The sequence below is a fragment of the Eurosta solidaginis genome, chromosome 5, assembly GCF_040869045.1.
Source record: "Eurosta solidaginis isolate ZX-2024a chromosome 5, ASM4086904v1, whole genome shotgun sequence".
Lineage (NCBI taxonomy): Eukaryota > Metazoa > Arthropoda > Insecta > Diptera > Tephritidae > Eurosta > Eurosta solidaginis.
In genome coordinates, this window is record NC_090323.1 from 274893140 (window position 1) to 274917301 (window position 24162).

General features: G+C 36.0%; 1 protein-coding gene across 3 annotated transcripts in view; it reads left to right on the plus strand.

The window, feature by feature from the left end:
* LOC137251913 (T-box transcription factor TBX6-like) overlaps positions 1 to 24162 on the plus strand; it is a 71291-nt gene that overhangs the window by 36261 nt on the left and 10868 nt on the right. The window contains exons 1-2 of one of the 3 annotated variants that reach the window (XM_067786906.1): positions 15972 to 16654; positions 16742 to 16898. The exons of the other annotated variants lie outside the window; for them this stretch is intronic. Of the exons in view, the coding sequence (XP_067643007.1) occupies positions 16564 to 16654; positions 16742 to 16898 (248 nt within the window). The 5' untranslated portion in view covers positions 15972 to 16563. Of the gene's footprint in view, positions 1 to 15971; positions 16655 to 16741; positions 16899 to 24162 lie in introns of those variants that run through there. 3 annotated transcript variants of the gene reach the window in all.

Below are 24162 nucleotides of genomic sequence, written 5' to 3' on the forward strand. Positions count from 1 at the left end.
ATGCTGCAGGCCTTGCTTTTAGCAAATGGAGCGAGACAGGGGTGGACAGAATCTATGAAAACTAAAAAATTTATAGCATTTTTGTCGTCGTCGTCTGGTCAACTTTGTCCTTTTCATAAATTCGATTGTATGCAGCTAAGCTGTACATGAATTATGTACTTTTGTATGTTTTACAAATCGAAATATGCCCGTTAGAATCTGGTTGCTCTTTAATTGCAAAGAAAAAATGCACTAAAGACAATTTCGACGGCTTTGATTAATCTACGACGGTCGGAAGAACAAAGAGCACACGACAAGTGACAAAATCTGATCCTTTGCCTTTTGTATCTACCGTTTTACTACTATTTTATATGTTCATGTGTACGTGTATGTATACATATGTATGTATATGTATGTATGTGGATTCAATTGTTTTTGTAGTGCTCATTACGGTCATGTCGAAGAGTGTGAATTTCGGGAACGCGGTGCCTTTTAATATCTACTTAGGGCATGGCATTAGTCGAGTCCTACCTGTAATGACCACACAAACATATTGTACATCAACCCTGCAAAAAATAGTGCGAGTAATCCCCAAAGAGAGTGGTCTCCGATTGATCTCTTTTGTCTACAGTGGGGCATAATCGATCTCTAGTCCCTTTTGGGTACTGTTGGGACTGTAGCCCATTTTAAAACCAAAAAAAAGCGGCAACGAAGTGATTTAAACAAAAAAGTTTATAGGTGATTGATTTGAATTACTTACTTACTTAATTGGCGCTTAACCGTTTAAACGGTTATGGCCGTCCAACAAGGCGCGCCAGTCGCTCCTGCTCTCTGCCAACCGGCGCAAATTCATCACACTAAAGAAGTTTAAATCGTTTCCCACCTGGTCATTCCAACGGAGTAGGGGCCGGCCTCTACCTTTGCTTCCATAGGAGGGTTCCGATAGGAACACTTTCTTAGCCGGAGCGCCATCTTTCATTCGCATAACCTGGCCTAGCCAGCGCAGCCGCTGCGTTTTAATTCACTGAACAATGTTGGTGTCTGCGTATAGCTCGTACAGCTCATCGCTAAATCTTCTGCGGTACTCGCCATCGCCAACGCGTAGAGGTCCATAAATCTTTCGAAGAACTTTTCTCTCGAACACTCCCAGAGCCGCTCGTCTGCTGTTGTCATGGTCCATGCTTCTGCCCCATATAGCAGGACGGGTACGATAAGTGACTTGTAGAGTATGATTTTCGTTTGCCGAGAGAGGACTTTACTTTTCAATTGCCTACCTAGTCCAAAGTAGCATTTGTTGGCAAGAGTGATTCTTCGCTGTATTTCAGAGCTGATTTTGTTGCTAGTGTTGATGCTGGTTCCCAAATAAACGAAGTCTTTTACTATTTCGAAATTATGGCTGCCAACAGTAGCGTGGTTGCCAAGGCGCGGATGCGCTGACTCTTTGCTCGATGACAGCAGGTACTTCGTTTTGTCCTCATTCACCATCAAACCCATCTTTACCGCTTCTTTTTCCAGTTTGGAGTAAGCAGAACTAACGGCGCGGGTGTTTAGGCCGATGATATCAATGTCATCAGCATACGCCAGTAATTTCACGCTTTTATGGAATATTATTCCAGAGCGGTTAAGTTCTGCAGCTAGTATAATTTTCTCCAGAAAGAAATCGCACGATAGGGGGTCACCCTGTCTGAAACCTCGTTTTGTTTCGAACGGCTCGGAGAGGTCCTTCCCAATTCTGACTGAGCTGATGGTGTTGCTCAACGTCATTTTGCACAGCCGTATAAGTTTTGCGGGGAAACCAAATTCAGACATAGCGGCATATAGGCAGCTCATTTTCGTGCTGTCGAAGGCGGCTTTAAAATCGACCAAGAGGTGATGTGAGTCGACTCTTTTTTCGCGGGTTTTTTCCAAGATTTGGCGCATTGTGAAAAACTGGTCGATGGTAGATTTACAAGGTCTGAGCCGCACTGATAAAGTCTAATCAGTTGATTCACGGTGGGCTTCAATCTTTCGCACAATACACTTGACAGGACCTTATATGCGATATTAGGAAGGCTGATTCCGCGATAGTTGGTGCGGTTTGCAGTATCCCCCTTTATGTGGACTGGGAAAAGAACACTTAGATTCCAATTGTCGGGCATGCACTCGTCCGCCCATATTTTGCGAAGAAGCTGATGCATGCACCTTACCAACTCCTCGCCGTCGTATTTGAACACACTCCTCTTGTTGCGCTCGCTTTTAACGTAGCCCTGTAGGCAGCGTCTTTTCTTTCGGTTGCAATGCGGCATTCTTCATCGTACCAGTTGTTTTTTCGTGGCCGCCGGTAAAAAATTTTTTCCTCGGCGAAGTGCTTTGGAGATATGCTCCCGCTGCTCATGTATTCCTTTAGGATGAGTTGTGCTCTCAGGGAGCAGGTGTGAGAGTCGAGTTGCGAGATCATTGGAAGCCTGTTGTGATTGAACTTTTCGACGTCTAGCTTTCCTTGTGTTTTTTGTTCCTTGGTTTTAGCCGCGCAGAGGCGGGTCCTCGGATCGTGCGCACATCTAAAATACTGGAGGCATCCCATCCGTCTATCACAACGTGATCGATCTGATTGCGAGTATTTCGATCGGGGGACAGCCATATCTTTTTATGCATGAACCTCTTGCTGGATATGACCATGTTTCGAGCACCGGCAAAGTCAATCAGCCTCAGTCCATTAGGTTCATTGTGTAGGTTGAACTTTCCGACTGTAGGGCCAACAACGCCGTCTTTGCCCACCCTGGCGTTAAATTCGCCAAGCACGACTTTTATATCATGACGGGGGCAGCGCTCGTGTGTGCGTTCTAATTGTTCATAAAAAGCGTATTTCACCTCATCGTCTTCCTCTCTGAACGATATATTAAAAAAATTTGCTTTTATTGGGATAGCGGCGAGACGCTCGTCCACAGGGGTGAACGCCAATACTTGGCGACAAAGCCTCTCTCCCACCACTAATCCGACGACGAAACTGCGCTTATTTGTATGGCCACTCCAATATATGTCACAATTTTTAATCTTCTTTCTTCCTTGATTTGAATTATTTAAGAATAAAATCATTTAAAAAAAATTGTTTAGTTAAACGGTTTTATTGAAAACAATACTTACATGAAATAATAATAATACGAAAAGCTAGAAAATAATTAGGTAGGTCCTAGGGACTAGTCATCACACTCCTTATCAATCTAGGGCGTTGATCAGATAATTAAATAAAAGCGTTGGGCGCGTGAAATTTCTAAAAATGTGACTGATTAAGGTTCAGTTAGTTTTACTTATGACTATCAATAGAAATATGACGCGTCCAACGCTTTTATTTAATTATCTGATCAACGCCCTAGATTGATAAGGAGTGTGATGACTGATTATTACATTGTCATCGGGTTCTGAACTATATTCCAAGTTTCAAGCTTGTAGCTTATCGGGAAGTTACTTAAATTTCAATTACAAGATTCGTTCACAACGGCCGTGCATGCGGCCGTGCAGCCTGTCAACTCAAGCTAAATAAAACCGTTTAAAAATGCGGAGCCCTATACCATATCTAAATTATCATGTAAATTATTATGTAATTTTTTTTACATAGATGTAATAGATGTATGTATCTAAAAGTTTTAATATTACATAACCTTTTACCATACGAAAACTAACACTTTTATATGAGAAAAGAAATTAGTCTTCATTCGTTCCCATATTTGTACAAAGGGGATTGGTCCTATCGTTCCCGTTCGGGTGTAAATGGGTACAATTAGTCTCTTCATAGGACATATAAAGATATCAAACTCATTCCGGACTCACCCTCGACTAATCACATTTTTTGCAGGGAATCCTAGCTTACATACATACATACATACATATATATGTACAGACGTGACAGTCTCGTCTATGGACAAGGGTACATATGTCGCCAAGTGAGGTAATAATTTTGTAGATCAGCAATAAAATTAAGAGACGAAGATCAAGCAGCAGCCGATAAGTACGATTGCATTCAAATACAAAAACAACAACACTTTCCCACATATTCATGTTCATACTATGTCTGTATGTAGTCAGATCTTCGTTTGCAATGTGTCCTCAAGTGGCATGATACTGACTGTGGGTCTGCCCACAATCGTCTGCTTTTGTTTGCAGTCGTCTGCCCAACCGATATTTTGTCCATCGGTGGCGCCACACTTGTTTACATCGCTTTTGAGCAGTGAAAATGGCCCACAGGACTCGCGCAAATGTACATACACACATTTGTATCGCATCCATAAACACGGTTGTTTTTAGAGTTTAAAACATAACCAGAGTTCGTCTGTCTCTTATCTCTGATTTCGGATCTTTCTTTTATGTGGCAGAGTCATTGTAGCGGCCTGAGGACCTTCGCACAGTAGCTGTGACATGTGTTTCATTGCGATAAGAATAAATTTAAGTTTCAAGTAAAGTAATTTGTTAAGCAGCTTCCGTTTTTTGTCAGATTTGTATAATCATTTACATATACACTTGTTGGACATATGCACTTAAGTTGTGTGTTTGTGTAAAAAATAAAGATATCCAGCAAAAATCATTCCACGTGATCAATTTGTGTCATATTACATCCTAAGGGCTCCTCTGTATCCTCCATCAGCTTACTTTACCCGCAGCATTGATCGAGTTTTATGGGCATTATGAGCATGAATTACTTCTCCTTCCAGTAAAAGGCTGTAAAAGTACGTTCTCAGTACGCTAGACCTGTCAAAAGCTTCTGATATCAATCACGGCACTTTACTGCAAGACATTATGAGGTCGCTCCTTCCGGTTAGTCTCAAAAAGGGAACTGCAAACTATATGATTGGCCGGAAGGCATCTGTTCGGTTTAGAAGGGCAACATCCAAACCAAGAAGACTTAAACAAGGGATACCCCAGGGTGGTGTCTCATAATCACTTCTGTTTAATTTCTACACCTCGCAGCTCCTAAACACAACAGAAATAGTCACCATTGCTTCCTACGCCGATGACTTTCGAGTTAAGCTTTAAAATTACCAACTACCTCCCTAGTCTTTTAAATTTTTTGCCTCACGTATGTACCTAACTTGGCGTTATCACTAATTAAGTCCTCGGCTACCTTATGCATGATGTGGACGCTGCAAATATTGCAATATGGGACATACAAATTGACATTACGCTACCGGCTGTCAGGAACTCAAAAAATACCGGGAGTGACGTTCGATAATGACGTACATTTCCAAGAGAATTCAGCCGCAATTGCATCTTCAGGTCAGAGCCACAACAAAGCCCACATTTAATTTTTTTTTTTTTTTATTTAAATATTTCTACCAAGAAAGCTCCTCAGAGAAATTTCATCTGCATTGCATCTGCCGTTCGGAGACGACACAAAACTTATTGGCCCCGTCCAGCGAATTTGTAGGAAATATTAAAAAGAAGCACGAAGCAAATTGGAAGAGAAGTTCGGCCTAAATCTCCGCGGAAGTAAATCGGGCCAAGTATTTACTGATTTTTTATTCATAAATTTGAGTCATCACTTTTCTTTTTATTATTTATTGTTTGAACAGATCAAAAATATATAAGAAATGTGACTTGGAGTTAAAAAAATGTATTTGGATTTCAAGTTTCAAAAGTATTTGAGAATTTTGAAATTAATAGGTAATTTGTAATCAAACTGAACATTTTTGTTGAAAACGCTATCACATTTTCTGCTTATTCAAGTTCATCTCCGAATTTGTAAAAGGTTTGGTTTTTAAGAAAAAATTTGGCTTTTGATCGTTTCTGTTTTGATAACTCTAGCTTTAACTGTTGTTTTTTTTTTTTTCAGTTTATCTCATAGTGCTGCGTATATTTATCTCCAGTCCAGAGTAACATTCGAGGAACAGAAAAATTAAAAGTTTGTTATACTTGCCAAATATATGTATCGCAAACCATATACATAAATGCTTATATATGTACATACCAGGGCCGCCGAGAGAAAATCCGGGCCCGGGCGCAAAAAAAAAATACCGGCCCCTATACTAACATGAGCATATTCTCAAAATCCAAATTACCATCTTTTACATATTTATATGCATTTGTATATACATGTATATTATATTCAATATATATATATATAGTACGAACTTTAATTTATGTACACATTCATACAGAACAACATATGAGTAAATATGTTTACATAAAAATATACATATTCTTCATAAAATACTAATATATTTCTAGAATATAAATTATTATATTGATTGCGAGAAATATTACACTTTAAAAATGGGTGAGGTGTGAAAACTAATGAAAAAATGAGTACAGTTTATTACTTATAGAGTTTTATTTAAATATTGCATTAATTGTATGAAATAAATTTCTTTAAATCGCTGTTTACATACATACATACATACACGTATATCACTGTATAAGAATTTGCATCATACCGAATTTTTCTGCTGCAACAGAAAACGAATTCAACTCTATAAAATTTGTTGAAATTTAAAATGATTGCTATCTGCGAAATGTGATTAAAGGTGTGGTTTATTTATTTTCTGTAAGCAAAAGGCTTGGATAGCATTTTGAGATTCCCGGGCCCCTCCAAAACCCGGGCCCGGGGGTTATGACCCCCTCACCACCCCCCCCCCCCTCTCGACGGCCCTGGTACATACATTAATGTTCCGTATCTCCATCCCCTCATGCACATGTACATATTTATAGATGTTCACATACATAGAATACTCTTAGGGGCAAATACGACCGGCCCAGTGGTCTTTGAATTTAATTGAATTTAATTTGTTGTAACGAAGTTGTATGTCATCTATGTGTTTACAATAAAACGGGCGATATGTACATATATATGTATGTATATTCAACCCTGTAATCTGGCTAGTAAAAATACGTGATGATGAAACACATTTCATGTGAAAATGGTGGCGATCGACAAACAAATCTGTTACCTGAAGTCATCAAAAGTCTTCAAGGCAATAAATTGCGGTAAATGTATGTGCACCTGTCTTCATAAACAGCAAGAGGAACAACAACAATAGCATGAGCTATTTATGTAACTATGTACTAATGCATGCAACATTCCAAATAACCAATCAACACAGTCAAACCGCCATTCTAAACACCTTGAAACATTTTAACATCTAAGCGGAAATTTAATTTAAATTTTTACAAAGGCCTATGTACATATACATATATGTGTATGTATGTATATATGTATGTGTTAATGTACCCAGCAAAAACTGTTTGAAGTGGTTGTAAGCAATAAAGAATACTGGGGCCGAATCGTAACATATGATCCGTGATCGAATGCCGTTTTTTAAAAACCAATTCCTCCGAAATGGTGTAGCGGATTAATTAAATATGTGAACTAGAATCACTGGATCCATAATATATTATTATTTTTTGAAATAGTTGAATAGCCTAATTTGTATCACTTGCGTGAAAATAGTTTTCGATCCGTGATCGTATGTTACGATTCCATAGCTGGTTTCACTCCTGACAGATAAACCTTAGAATAAGGTAGATATAGTACATCATACCTCATAATGACGCCTTATTATAGACTTATTTACGCTACAAATAATATATACTTTCTGGGGGTCGTAAAATAGTTTTTTTCTTGAACCTAGGAACCGAAAATAAATTTTCGATGATTGATTTCCAATCTATACTTGAAATGTTTAAATAGGTGAATATAAAGATAAATAAAATAATATAAAGCCAGATGGTGTCACATGCAAGTCAGACTTATAATTAGGTTATAATATGACATACTATTCCTTATTCTACCTGACGCATGAACCATATAATGTATAAAAAAGCCTTATATAAGGTTCAGATTTTTTGCTGGGTACTTTATTTTTATATATGTGTCTACTGAGCTTACCCAGCCAGCATTTTTTGAAAATTTTGAACAAAAAATATTTAAAAAAAATAATATTTAAATATCATACCCCAAGATGATTAAAAACGTTCAAATTTAAAAGCATTTTCTGCTCGAAAATTAATGTATCGTCGGGAGAAAAATGTACCATAAATGTGATTATTCTTGAATAAACATTTATGATTCCTTTTTCGAAACGCTTTTTATTAATATTTGATAACATTGTAAAATTGAGCTTTAATAGTTTTAGAGTAATATTTGACTGCTTTTCACAGTAATTTTCTGATCATATTCGTGAATATATTTCAATCGTTTTGGTTGAGATTTTTGAATCATTTCATCTTATTTCATGAGGGGAAGAAAGAATGCGGAAGTGAGCTATTCGAACCACAGGTAACTCGCAAACCAACTTGACCGATATACACCTGTGACTACAAAATGCAACATCAGCTATTATCGTCTATATCTTAAAATACGGATCCGATACGGATCCGATACGGGATGTTGAAGCCGTATCCAGGTACATATGTCAAGATAGTTTCACTTACCTGGGGCTCAAATAGATTTCAACACCTTTGTATTGTCCAATCATTGCGTATTTTTCTGGAAGCCGAAGGTGGAGAAATAGTTGTGGAACTCTTCGGTCACGAGCAGTATTACATTATTTTTTGTCTTGAAGCATATCTTTTGTATAAATAATAAAAATTTTTATATATTTTTTCTTAGCTTCATGATTGAAAAAATATGTGTATGTGAAAAAATAAGATTTTTAATGAAAAGTAAAATTTTAACAAGTATAAAATTCATTATTCAGTCAACAAATATATTCATAAAAGATTCAGAAAGCTGAATTAAAAATGATTATTTTTTGATCACCTAAAGTAAACACATTTAATTCAAATATGATTCCAAAATGTGATTGAAAAACTATATTCAGTTTTTTACCATCAAATGTAAGCAAATTTGATTATTCTTTTTGTTGATATTTATGAAATATTAAAATGTAATCATCAAAGGACTTCAAAAATTATTCCAAAAAGTGATCGGAAAATGATTTTCAGTTTTTGATCATCAAAAGTATTTATATTTGATTATTTCATTTGTTCAATTGTATGATAACTCATTATTTAGTCAGAAAGAGTAATCAAATTCTATTGATATTGTAACGAATTTACTTGCAAATCCTCTTATTTGCAATCCTCTGCTAAGTTCGAATCACTAAACTGTTGAATAAATAACTCCAATATTGAATGATGGAAAAATGGCCTTTATTAAGTACTTCACAATAACACTTATACTTTGCTACTCGCTGGCTTAATAACCAAACTGATTGATAACTCAAATGAAACTCTACTATTGGCCGCCAGATCGCGTGCTTAATCAAACTGATTGATAGCTCAACTCAAACTGAATTACAGCGCCTCTTCATCTGTTGCCTTTTATACCCTTTGGTTTCCTCGTTCGCATTTTTCCAGAATGTACTAGCATTGTCCATGAGCTCTCAAACTTCTCAGCTATAACTAAAATTGCACAATTTTATACATCTTTTAGGCGCTTCCAGAATCTACTAGTCCATTAGCTCTCAAACTTCTCAGATAAGATATATGCATGTGTTTGTGCATTGACTCTTCGCTGCTCGTATACGTACATGGTACATATATGTAGACGCAGTTATTGTTTCGTTTATGTAGATATGTACATAATGATTGAATTCAGGGATGCACCTTAACGTTAAGCTAATCGTTTATCAAAAAATTTCCATCGTTTCCGTTGAAACACTTCGAAATATTATCGATAAAGAAATTATCAAGATAAATTGTATCTCGTTTTTAACCGAAACGAAAAGCTTTCGTTAACGTTAAAAACGTTAACAAAAACGTGATACTTTATGTTTGAATTGTGCTGGCAATGCTATAGCCATGGTGAAGCCGTAAGGTGGTAACAACGAGCGCACATACACACACACAAACTCCATATAATTTGTTTGTGTAATTCGTTGGTGGTAATGTCAAAAACACTCTGAGAAATGTTCGTACTGTCAAAATTCATGAGAAAAGTTGCAATCAGCTTGGCTAATGCTTTCACCTTTAATGACTCCGCCATCAATCAGCTTTGCCAGCATAGTTTGAAATTAATAATCAACATAAACGATTTGATTTCGTTTTGATAGGGCAGAAAACGAAACAAAATCATTTCGTTAATTTGACGTTCTTAACGTTGATAAACGAAACGAAATGGCTTTGTTTCGTTTATTAACGTTAATTATCGTAACGAAATGATATCGGTTCGTTGGTTAAGCATGCCTGATTGAATTATTGATGTGCATTCACGTCACTGCTTAGCATCGGCTTAGAGACGATAGCATCGCTCAGTGCTGCTAACATTCGTTACAATATGTAGGGAAATTCAAAATATAATCATCTAATTGCTGAGTGGGTATGTGTTTGCAAACAAATGATTACAGACTGGAGACGTTGTACTGCTGCAGATAAAATATTTGTAAGAATTTCGCTCATTTATGTGCAATTACAAATAATCTTATAGCACTAAAGCAAACAGCCACATTTTGATACACATTGTATGCATATACAGTGAAACCTCTTATTGCCGATATTTCTTATAAGAGATGATCGAATGTTTGAGCTTTAATTTTTGCATTTGAAAAATCCACATGTGTATGTATGTGAACATCTTTGCTCATCCAAAAAAGTAATCGAAACGTTATCAATTTGATATCGGAAAGTTACCGATTTGTTAGTGGAAAGCTATCGCCTTATTTTCTGTGTGCTACCGATTTGTTTTCGGTGTTTTATCGATCTGCCGACTGATCGGTTTGTTATGAAACAGGTACCGATAAAACTTTTATATAAAACCGATTGCACGTTAATTATTCTGAAGAAAATATTAAAGTCCAAATACTAAAACATAAGTATTAGGTATTTGTGGTCGCCGTGTTGTGGTGGTAGGGTTCTCTGCCTACCACACCGAAGATCCTGGATTCACGCCCGGGTACAGCAACATCAAAATTTTAGACAGAAGTTTTTTTCAATTAGAAGAAAGAAAAATAAGGAAAGAGTGTATTTCTGCCATAAAAAGCTTCTCAGTGAAAACTCATCTGCCTTGCCGTTCGGAGTCGGCATAAAACAAGTAGGCCCCGTCCCGCCAAACTGCAGGAAAAATTAAATGGAGCACGACACGGGGGTTATCGCACCTTTCATTTATTTTTATATTAGATATTGCATATTGTACAGGTTGGGCTAAATATGTATACTTTTCTTTAAAATGAAATGATATATGTATGTGACCCGGTCTATGAAAAGGTGGCTTATGACTCAAGAAAAAAACAGCTGTTTCTTGCAAAACAAACAGTCATAAGCCACCTTTTCATAACCGGGTCACATATTAAGTTTGTCACGAATCTCAAAACTGTGGTCATGGAGAGTATCTTGAGATGGAAACCCCAGCTATTTGATAAAGCTGCAAAACACTCGTACACCGGAATGTACATAACTACTAAAATACCTAAACTTTTCTTTCTAACAGCCGTGCATCAATAAAAGCGCTAGAGCTGCGCTATATACAAGGCCCAAGTTAGTATGTGCGTATAAAAAGCCTTTACGGACATTCTAGATTCTAGGTTCTGGGTAATAAAAGAGTCGAGAGTTATTAGAAGCATGATGTGCTTACTCCGACTCCGAATGGCGGCTGCAAGGTGGATGCATTTTCACTGGCAAACGTTTCATGGCAGAAATACATTTTTTTAGCCAACCCACTGCCGGCCCCGTATAGAAAAAAATTTATATAAATTTTGTATGGTTCTTTGTTTGGTAATTGAGCATAAGACCTTCGGAGCACGCTGTTACCACACCACACCGCCAAGTGATACAAACATTCGAAGTTTTTACACAGGGATGAAAGAATACCTACTTACATATGCAATATACAATAACTATCAACAAATCTGGCTGGCTGCGGCGTACATCACCTTCAATACGATTAGACGAGTTGTATGGCATTGCAGTGGCTTTTTAGTCGTTGCATTCGAGAACCACTTAATGGTATTCTCTAATGTCAAGCTGGAGGTTGCATTTTCAATATGAGATTTTCGGTACTTCTCAAATTAAGAAGTTTCATATTCTTAAGCTTATCTCAGACATAACCGAAACTGAATGGAATCAAAATAGCCTCTTCCAATGTTTCCCAACTTGTACTCAAGTTGAAAATTAACAGCTAGGAAAACGGAAATGTAAAAAATGCTTTGATCAATGTCGTTCTGTTGTTGATTGGATACCTACCTAGCTTTTAACATACGAATTTTTGTGGAAGTGCTTGTTGACTGAGTCATTGCCGGCGGGAGAAATGAGATGCAGCTACTGCAGATAAGCAGACGTATCAGCTATTCTAAAAATGGCGAACGGCAGCCAAGAATTCTTTAATTACGTAGTCATTGCGTTGTTGAAAATCTCACTTTGAAATTATTCCAATAGATAAAATATGTTACCTATATATGTATGTAGATGCATTAGGGTGTCCGGTATAACCCATTTTGGATTTTTTATAAAGCAACTTCTAAGCATTTTAAATTATCATTTACATATTAATATATGTATTATAAAATATAAAATTGAATCGGATTCTGGAACTTTGCAGAAAAGAAACGTGTCTTGAAAGTGTAAATTTACAACATTCAGACACTGATATTCTAATAGAATATTGAAAGCTATATTGTTAAATAATTATTTAGGCAATTCCCAAAAAGCCCCTATTGTAAAAGTGTAAGATTGAAGTCGCTTCCAATATAAACTTTGATTAAAACTCAGCAGATAGATGAATAGGAGACTGTGATTATATAGATTTGAGAGTGTCCAGCCAAAGGCACTCTTCAGAAATTTTTGTATTCAGGATTTTAGTAATAAGCACCCGGATGTCAGTCAGCTCCATGCTAAATCAAATGAATTCAGAATTTTATGATAATTCCCTCAGTTGCATTTCTAATACTTAAACAGCATAATTAAAATTAAGTTACATTATATGAATAACAAAAGCTTTCAGTAAAGCAGTTAAGACCCTGTGGTACTTACCTTAGTCATAACCATATTTTAACTCCACTATATTGGTGCCTTAACCTAAAAAATGTGAAACTTTTCGTAAAAAAAAGCAAACACAAAAAAACAAAATTACCAAAATTTACTAATTCAAATGTTGCTAGATTATAGATATGGCGAAAAACCAAAATCTAATTGGTTGGATATGGTATGGTCATAGCTAAGGGTTTATAGTATGTCAACAAAAATCCATTACATCGATTTCCATAAGGTTGGTTTGATCAGCTGCTTTATATGGATATGGATATGGGAATTTTAAGGTTGTTAGCATGGGAATAACTAATGAATAACTAATGAAAAACAAAATTATTATCAAGGAAGAACATATTAAGGCAGCTCACTCAATCTCGCAATTTCCTCGTAAACTTGGAAACCTCGCAAATGAAAAGGTTTTTCATATACATACGTTTGCTAGGCTAACAAGCAGTGGCGTAACTATACTATCTGGGGCCCGTGGAAAATTTTTTTGATGGGACCCTATCAATAAAATCGCAACGTTCTACTCAGTTTAATTTTAATAAACTTTGGGATGTTCAGCGTATTCAATTAAATGTTGTATATCCCACTAATTTCCATAGGCCTCCTCTCACAGGCAAGAGAGAATGGTCTGTAGTCCATGCCAGCCCGATACGGAAACCAGAATGCATTTACAATGAAACAAAAATAACAATTTAATTTCAATAAGATATTTATAAAGAAAAATGTTTTTGTCGAGATTACTGTTCCGCAAAAGTGTCTATAACATCACTATTTCTATAACATCAATATTTGAAGAGACAGAATAGCCAAGTTACATAACCTGCCTTGTCTCATAGAGTTTTTTAAGTAGGTTTTTATCCATTTTAGTCCTGAAAATGATCGTTCAGCACTAGCTGTAGTCACAGGAATTGTAAGAAAACGCAGTGCATACTTCAGGAAAGCTGCAAGACATAATATGATTTTTTATTATAAATAAATCAGCAAGGTCTCTAATACACGACGATTTTTCTATTTCGTCTCTGAAAGTGGGTCGAAAACTGAGAATTTCTCTGGCAATTGATTCAGATATGTGTGTTTATATATCTCAGCAAATTCTAGAGCTTTTTCTTAAATATCCGTTTCATTTAAAATTTTTAAAGTGGAAGGCTTGAAAACACTGAAATTTGAAAAAATTTCATTTATTGAAATGAAACTCGATTTCAGTTGGTTTATAATGATGTCCAATACTCGATAAAATATGTTCACTTTGAACAAACTTTCTGGATCTCGGAGACGCTCATCTTCGCAAAGCTCATAAAAATGACGTTCTATCATCTTCTGGCGAGTTTTAGAAAATTCAGAGGTGATGGACCATTTTTTTGCTACACTATTCGCTTCCATTTTTAAATTTTCAATTTCATGTCGATACCTTTCCAATTCTTCGAGACAAATTTTTAAGCGTTTTAAGGCATTTGAAAGATTGGTGGCTTTAGACTGAAGTGCTTTAGAGGCTGCATCGAGAGTAAGTAAGATCTTGCAATTGAAGACCAATAACATAACAAAATTGTAGTTTTCTATCTTCTTCAATTTAACAGAATGTTTTCGATAGCGCTTTTTGAACTTCAACAAACCGAACTTTAAAGCAAAAGACATCATAACGTCCTGCCCATAATATTTCGAAGTTGAAGACTCATTTTCTTTATTAGATATAAAACTTGATAAAATGTTCCATCTTTTGATACTATGCCCAAAAAATTATAAATTTGTTAAATTGTTTCCAGAAAATTTTGCATATGATTAACCTCTCTCACGTGTAACGTGTACATCTGTAACAAGTAAGGAAGTACATACTCAGCTGAGAGCTTTGGAGAGAAATGTTGGAGTTGAATGTTGACATAATTTACTTATATACTGTAAAGATATTCAATTTTTTGTCAAAATTTGACTTAAAAAAAAATTTTTTTTAAGTGGGCGTGTTCATCGTCCGATTTTGCTATTTTTTATTTAGAACACATATAGTAATAGGAGTAACGTTCCTGCCAAATTTCATCATGATATCTTCAACGACTGCCAATTACAGCTTGCCAAACTTTTAAATTGCCACGCCCATTGTCCAATATTTTACTAATTTTCTATTCTGCGTCATAAGCTCAACCCACCTACCAAGTTTCACGGCTTTGTCCGTCTTTGGTAATGAATTATCGCACTTTTTCGGTTTTTCGAAATTTTCGGTATCGAAAAAGTGGGCGTGGTTATAGTCCGATTTCGTTCATTTTAAATAGCGATCTGAAATTGCATTAAGATACCTCAAAATTTACTCAAGTTATCGGGTTCACGGACAAACGGGCGGACATGGCTAAATGAATTTCTTTTTCCGCCCAGATCTATCTCTATTAGTTTATGCCGTTACGGAGTATCGTTATGCGAACAAAATTAATATACTCTGTGAGCTCTACTCAGCTGAATATAAAAATAAATAAATATCTCTTTGTGTGGTTTGATTGAAATGCTTAACGATGAACTTGGAAGTGAGTCTTGAGTTGGATCACTTTGAATTTTAAGCAAAACTTATGAAAATATACTTTTCAAATAAAATAAAATACTCAGGTACAATGTAAAAAAATATTTTTGAGCTTTGCGAGGAGTTTGCGACTTGTCATGTGTTGCTCTTTTATTTATGTAATTGCTCGTAAATTCAAAACAATGACGAGTTTTGTGATACCAAGAAGCAAAATTTACATGAAGGCGATTTCCGGTAAAAAAAACTTCGCCATGGCGTGAAAATAAATTTTTTACTTCTGTACAGAGATATTTGCCAAAAAAGCAAACTCCAGCAAAAGTGAAAGGTTTTTTGATTTGCAATAAGAGTAAGCTTTAGCAACCTTCAGATTCAGGCTCATGTCCTTATCGAGCTAAGAAAATAACTCAGGACTTCCGATTCGTACTGTTCCTACAGTCCCGCTAAGGCTGTGTCTCAAAAAAAAAATGGTGGTAAGTAGCGGACACCCTATTGTACCGTATATGGAATCATACCAACAAACAAATTGCAAATGCATATAACATGATCAGGAGGAGGTTCCAATAAGCATGCGGACGTGCAGAGCATTGAATTTTGTCTCACGTTAATGTTGCTGTTGCAAGTCAACAAAGCAAGTAATGTGGTAATTAATTGGTGTTGGATTTTCCAAAATGGAGACTCTCCATACAACAACAAACAACCAACAACAACAACAAAACAGAAATACAACGGTCTCAATTGCCACTAGCCACCTCATTCCGAAAACCAATCAGAAGTCGTTCTATCCAAAAACGTGAGAGAAGAAAACAAATAGAAACGATCGAAATATGAGAGTGTGTGCCACGAAAAACAGGTTTCAACCTTTGTTGGAGATCCATCGCGCAACTGAATTTAAAAATTGAAGTGAGTAGGTATATCCGTTTTCATTTTGCTCTGAAATTGAATCGAAGTTTGTGAAGTCGTCGCCTGAAGATTAACAGCACGGAGAGGTCAGTTTAGAAGTGAACGTCGACGAAAGAAGTAAATAATAACGGGCACAGAAAATTTTAATTTTACAAAGTTAATGAGAATTAGCAAATATTTAAAGTACAGAAGCTAGTGCATTAAACAAATTTTGTGTTCTTATTTAAAAAAAAAAAGTTATAATAAAAATGTTGAGTATGAACGAATTGGTTGAACTGCGATTGCAGCAGAAAATTGCACATGAAATATATCGCCAGCAAATAATGCAACGCATTCCAGGTAAGTGGATGCCAAGAGAAGAAGTGAAAAGTGCCGTCGGCAATGTGTTAACGAGGGATTTAATAACCGATTGTGTTTTTTTGGCAGATCCCTTTCCGCCTATGTTACCATTTCATATGCCTCATCATATGATTGTTCCCCCACGACCAACGTTACCGGACGTTCGTGCAAAATTAGAAAATGATGAACTTTGGAAGGAGTTCCATAAAATTGGCACTGAAATGATCATTACAAAAAGTGGAAGGTGAGTACCTATATATTTCTGCAGTATGTGCAAATATGTAATAACTACCAAGTGGGTTTAAGTCTTCTGGCAACTCGCATATATTTCCGACGGAATCGCTTGATGTCTATTTTTTCAAAACTGACAATGGGAAGAGTGAGCTTGCCTGACGATACCTCAAAAATTACTTGTTTATTATTAATCCCAAACTATCATTTCTTAAAAGTATATTTATACTACGGATCGTGAACAACTTTTTTTCTTTTAAATTTTTTCTTTGCATATTTTGTTTTATTTTGACAGTTGTTAATTTTCTATTCAAACTTGAAAAAATAAACTACGGTTTTTGATGTTCAGTATTTGCCATGACGTAGCAAATGCATAGCCATATAATTTTTGGCGTTTGGTGTAAAAATACTACACCAGTTTACAAATACAATGATGCTAAATCATTTGCACAAAATCCAGAACTCCCTAACTTAGGGAGTATAAGGGTACTTTTTGGTACTTTTCGTAATTTCTGCCCCATTTTAACAGATAGAAGCTTCGAATTTCAAACAATGCTTACATATATTACAAAAAATGTTGTCTAAAAAAATCGTAGAGATCGGTCATATATATAACTTATATCACATGTTTTCAACGCATCAACAAAAATAAACGCTGTTCACTACTACTTACTTACTTACTTACTTACTATTAATAAGAAAGAAAATTTTTGTAGGTACATATTTTCAACCAAGTTCAAATCAAATTGTTTGGGAAATATTTTGGCTGCAATATTTAAATAATGAATTAATAAACTGTAAAATTAATGTCTTGGAAAATACATAATTTTTTTTGCTGCATTAGATAGTAGTAATATTATGGAAGGTATTTTCACGATGAACTTCTATCATTTTTCCTGCAAACTTACGGTTCTGCATGTTTTATGCCCAATCAGAACGGCAACTTCAAGGCAGAAGAATTCGCCAAAAAAGGTTTCCAATGGCAGATATAAACTCGAAGGGGTTTCCAAACCACAGCCGAGGGGCGAACGCGGCTCGGAAAAATGTTAAAGAGTATTTTGACTTTAGTGGAAGCGGGAGCCTTTCGTTAGTTAGGCCATCGCTCTACACCTAAACTGCGACAGGTACACACATACATACATATGTATATAGGTGCCATACCTTAGTGAAAAAACTTTGCGACCTTTTACGCGCATTTTCATTTCATTGCCTGTTTCAGTCATAATTTATATACCTACGTGCAGACAAAATTCAGAAAAGTGTATTTTAACAAACATATATATAATCATTGATACAACATGCATATTTCATGCGTGCATACACATGCCCGTAGCCAGACCTAACCAACTGTACGGGCAGACACTATCGAAGGACGGACAGGATTAAAAGTTTGCAAAAACAAATAATTAAATGAATAATTGGTTAATACTATTTGTGTAATAAATTATTTTTATAATAAATTTTTTTATTATATAATTAAATAGTTATAAATAAATTAAATAAGAAAATTCAATTTTCAAATAATGCTTAAAAGAAACATACACAAAATATTGTTAAGAATGGATACTTAGTTCAATGGCAGTTTACGATTTTTATTATTATTAAATTTTCGGAGAATCATATCGATATTAATTGCACGTGTGCGATGTCTTTCAAAAGCTAAGTAGAAGAGATCAGCCATGCGGGCATGGGTCATGGACAGACGTTGCGGTCTATTAATTGCGGTCATTGCCGAAAACGTTGATTCGCAAATTGCTGTACTGCACCCAAATGTCTCAACAGCTGCCATCAGCTCGAACGTATCACTGAAAGCTTCACGAAATCTGAAAAGTACCTCCAACTTAGTTCCATCGTCAGCCTGTTCCTTTCGATTCTTAAAAAGTTTTTCACGACTGTCAATTCTTCTTCGCCGGGAACTTTCAAACCTGTAATCATGTAAATTTATGAGTGCTAGTAAAATGGAATGGACAAATTTTGTGTTGATGATAAATGTTTCGAATTACCTAGTTCTCTAAAGCTATTCAAATTATCCGTTTTGAATTCGCTAATGCTGGAAATCGCAGTAACTAGCTCTTGACTCTCTGAGAAGCGTCGCCTGATTTCGTTTATTATAAGATCAAGGCATCCATTGTAAATTCCTTCCAGCTTCTTATTTGGCTCTTGTAGGTTCCCATCAGTTGCGCGATTCGCAGAGTATGAAGGTAATCTCAGTTATATAGCTTGGATGCTCAGTTGTTTTAATTTTTCGTTTGGACATTGTTTCGTTCATGGTTCAGTCATGGGTATGAGCTTATACACATCTTCCAAAATTAATTCAAATTCCGTCCGGCTTGATCTCGTAACTTGAAGTTGTTGAAGAAATGACTCGTATGACGTCTAGTCCGTCTTTCAAACTCGCTGTTCGTGACTGCATTGCAGCGTCCGCTGGATGTAAAATCCCCAGAAACTTTTTAGCAAAAATTAAACAAAATAGAAATTCTTCCTTTTTTGTGACTGTTTTGATTCCAATACTTTTTGCTCTTTCTTCTCCATTGAACAATTTAGACTGGGTACACTCGATTTATTTCAGGGTAATTAGATGACACAACCTGTGTAATTGCCAAGTGACCGGACCATCGTTGCGGTAGAAATTGCACTATGGTTTTTCCTTCATATAAAGAAGAAATTTTGGGATGGTGAAAAAATGCATGGAACATAAGACAAATATCGAAAAAGTTCCTCAGTGAATCATTGTCAGACACCGCTTTTACAACAACGAGATGGAGACGATGGTTGAAGCAGTGTATGTAAGGAATTTTACGATTTAGGTGTTGTTCCAGGAGACCAGAAACACCCCCTCTTTTACCACTCATCACATTAGCTCCATCATAGCATTGGCTCAAAAGAAACGACAAATCGATACTATTCTCACGCAATGTTTCAATTGTTTTTTCGGTGAATGTTTTAGCGTCCAATCCCTTAGTTGTAATAATATCGAGTAATGATTCTCGAGCTTTTCCTTCCTTCACGTATCTGAGAGCGATAGCTATATTCTCTCGGTTGTTTTTGCCTTTGGTTCCGTCTACCATTAGCGTTAACCATGGAACATCAGTATTTTTCACATCAGAAACTACTGATTCTCTAACTGATTTAGTCATGATTTCAATTATTTCATTTTGTATTTCTGGAGACGTGTATTTAACAGTTTTGGGAATAGTTTCGTTGCACTTTGCTAAAAAACTAAACTTTTTTAACGTGAACTCGAAAAGTTGTATGAATAAACCACGTTCAGCCTTTTCATCAACGCCATAAGATCCGCGAAAGGGAAGTTCATTGGCCGCCAGGAATTGAACGACTTCAATAATATATTTTATGTAAATCCTATGTTTACCAAGTGTTTCGTCATTGACAAGAGTTGTAATTTCTGTGTTTGTATTTTGCCGATTCTTTTTTTCCTCCCACAAAATCATAGCTTCAGCATGCGATCCTGTCCTTTCATGTCGTGGAAAACCTCTTTTAGCATCTTTTGCATTTTTCCAGTTTCTAAAGCTACTAAAAGTAAATGCCACATCTTTCAAATCTGATGGTTTAAACTGCATACATGCATAACAAAAAGCAGCGTCTTTTGTCACCGAATACATCAAACATTTATATTCGTGGAACCATGATGATAGAAAAGAACGGTTATTACTTTTAGGGTACTGCGTCAAAACTATCTGCTTGGTAGGTTCTCCCTTTTTAGTAAATCTTTTATCTCATTTATTGATATTGTTAATGTTGATTGAGATTCAGATTGCGAGCTAGCCTGGGCATCTATAGCATTTTTGGATGAAAAGGTAGAAGAAGGCACGTCGGAAGTCTCTTCTAAACGGGGACGTTTTCCGCCGAAATAATTCCTTATGTCCATAATAGCTAAAAAAGATAATTATTTCAAAAACCTCAACAGAAAATCGAAATGATACTTACGTTCACTTTCTGATTTGAATATGTTAATGAAAAATGTACTGTAGATAAAAGTAGCTTAGATATTTCAACCAACTTCAGCCAATGCCACCGAAGTTTAACATAGGAACAGTTTTTCAATAGAGAGTTTCAAGATATTTCACACACTTGTTATCGAGAAATTTCAAATTCAATAGAACTCAAGTTGGACCAAAACAAACAAGTGTTACATTTTTCAAAAAAGTTAACATCAAGAGTTTTGCATTTTTTTAAATAGTAGCGACTAAGTTTGCACGATGTAGTGTTATGTTGAAACAAAAAAGATAAAATAAAATATCAGGAACTTTACCTGCTATTTTTTACTCACTTACTAAAAGCTGGATATCTTTTTTGTGCTAATCCAGTCCACAGCCAGTTTCAAGTCAGGCGAACTTTATCTCGATTGCGTTTCACTGGCACTAGATAGATACTTCCTGAGTTGAATTTCCTAAATAGGGTCTTGAAATATTTGACCAAAGTAGGATGTTCTTCGTAAATACCGGGCAGGTTTTTGCGAGAAACGGCTGATCCCAATTAAAAAAATTGTTTGTTTCGGGTAAGCCGTTTCTTTGTTATCAAGCTGGACTTTTATTTTGGCCTTTAAAAGTAAAAGTCCGGATTTAACTTTTATTTCCGGACTTTTATTTTTAAAAGTCCGAGTTTAACTAGTTCTATTGGACTCAAAAAATAAAAATCCGAAAATAATTTTTATCTTGATCCAAATATATTAAAAGTCCAAAATTAATAGTTTTGCAAGGAATTATATTAAAAAAGGAATGGCAGTTTCGGCCCCTGGTTTTTGGTATAATAAAATTCAAGTTTGAATTGGCTAATACTAATTTACGCAATACTAGAGTACCTATTTTAAATTGTTTTTTACCTGCTCGAGGGGCTTTGCATTTTCTTTTTCGTATCTTCTTCAGAGTTATAAAACGCGTTTGATACAAAAATTATCAACTCTGCTTCATCAGTTGTTTATATTCTCTTGCAAATCATTGGCGCCTCAGATGATCAGATCGCGTAAAGATCACTGCGGGAGGCAATATTCAAAAGCCGAAAGCGAAAGGCTTCAAAGAGTGCAACAGTCTTAAGCAAATCTCTTTCTCACATACATACATACATACATACATAGGTGCATACAAAGAGTTCACCATCGTCATCAGTCGCCGGAGCATTGGCGCCAGTACGATCGTTAAAGTACACATAACCGTCACATTTGTTGGCGTCAAAAGCGTCAACAACTACGCTAGCAACATCTTCCCAAATATTTCATTGTCTTTCGCTTTGCCCATCGTTCGTATTTGGTCAGGTTAACACTTGTTCTTTACCGAAATTTGTATGTGCCCGACTAGCCTTCGACAGATGCTCATATACACCTACATAAAATTTCACACATTCCAACAATGGTTAACACGAATAATGTCTTTCGAATTTCGATTGCAACTACCGCGGCAATCGTCACGTCTGCGCAGGGTGCCACATTACATTAACGTAATTACATATTTTGATTATTTTGTTTTTGTTATTTAGGTATCTTTTTTATTTTTTGTATACTGCAGCCGTTCAAATTAATCTAGGCCTCAGCAGTAAAGACCTTTTTGCTTTTTTGACACACTAGTTGGGCTCGATCTGAAGTACGAGTTGGGGTTAATGTCAGCCACTAATTTCTCGGAAGCCAAATAAAATTTATTTGCATAAATAGATACATATGTACGCCTAAATGTATTAAAAAATGCATATGTGTGGAGGTATGTATGTGCGTTTCTATATAGAATTGTATGTGACAATAAATACATACATACATATGTGCGTGCATACCAACAAAATTGATCGAATGTTAAGCAAGATGCAGTTTCAAATGAACCGATCATATCTCCCAGATTATATGCGATCGCATTGCGTTGGGCCAGTATTGACCCTCTTCTCAGCATCATTAATTCACTCGTAACCCATCCGAAGCAACATGTCAAAATCAATTAATCATGTTATGTTTGTTTTGGTAACAAGCCACTTTACACTAGCACATAGTACTCCCGTGAACCGTTGGCAGCGGATATGAGTAAATATGCAAACATGCACGCATATACATACACTCATGGACAAAATAATAGGTGTACCCAGCTTTGGTTCTCTATCATTAGAAGATTTTGCAAATGAAAACAAATTTTGTGTGGTAATATTTATAACTTTAGTTACTTATACTAAATATATGAAAATGATTACAATTCTTCATCCATTTACAAGACATTTGAATCATAATAAAAAAAAATTGGTTGGTCAAAATAATTATACGGAGGAAAACACCCCACTCAGGTTGAGCTATCACCAAGATAACGATGCAAAACAATTATCCCATGTATGCAATGACCAGGTCAATATCCTGACCTCAACCCGATTGAGAACGTATGGAGTGACCTTAAGAGAAGAATGGTGTCCTTTTCATTTCTTAACAAGCGAGTTATTTTGGCAGAAGACGAGGGATTAGGATGGGATAGGATAGCACTCCATTGGAAATATGCCAAAAGTTATTTTAACCCATGCTCAATAGAATAGGCAAATTTATATTAAACATGGAGGGGAGATACTGGGGATTAATAAAACAGTGGTCTAAGGAATTATAATTCAATGGTGTTCTTTGATTTCTAAGTTTCATACACCTATATTTTGACCAACCAAATATATTCATATATTTAGTATAAGTAACTAAAGTTATAAATATTACCACACAAAATTTGTTTTCATTTGCAAAATCTTGTAATGATAGAGAACCAAAGCTGTGTACACCTATTATTTTGTCCATGAGTGTATATGCATGTACATATGTATGTAGGTATGTACACATGTGACGTTCTGCGTCTACTGCTCTTCGGACACTGGAACTCGGTCAATTTAAGTGAAATTTCACGGCGCCAATTTGTTGTGCTCCCTGCTGTTCCACTTTATGACGCACAATGGCCCTTGCCAACCAATGCTGATTCTAATATGGTACTTTTGTTTCAAGGAAGGATTGCTCTTATTGTCGACGGTCTGCCTTCTGCCATGTCATAATTACACACTTGTTAACCTGTCCGACGTACTCGTCTGGAATTGGTCAGCAGCGACGTGGCCGTTACCGTCGCCGTCGTCGTCGTCGTTGGGGTATTAAACCACAAATCACACACGCAACGCCCACATTTGCTGGCCTATTCGAGTGCTGATAGTTCAGTTCCATTTGATTTATCACTTTGCCACTTTTTGAATACAAACATTTACCTATATGGGAATGTATGTATGTATGTATGTATGTATTAGGTCATAGATATTAGTACCCAGAAAAA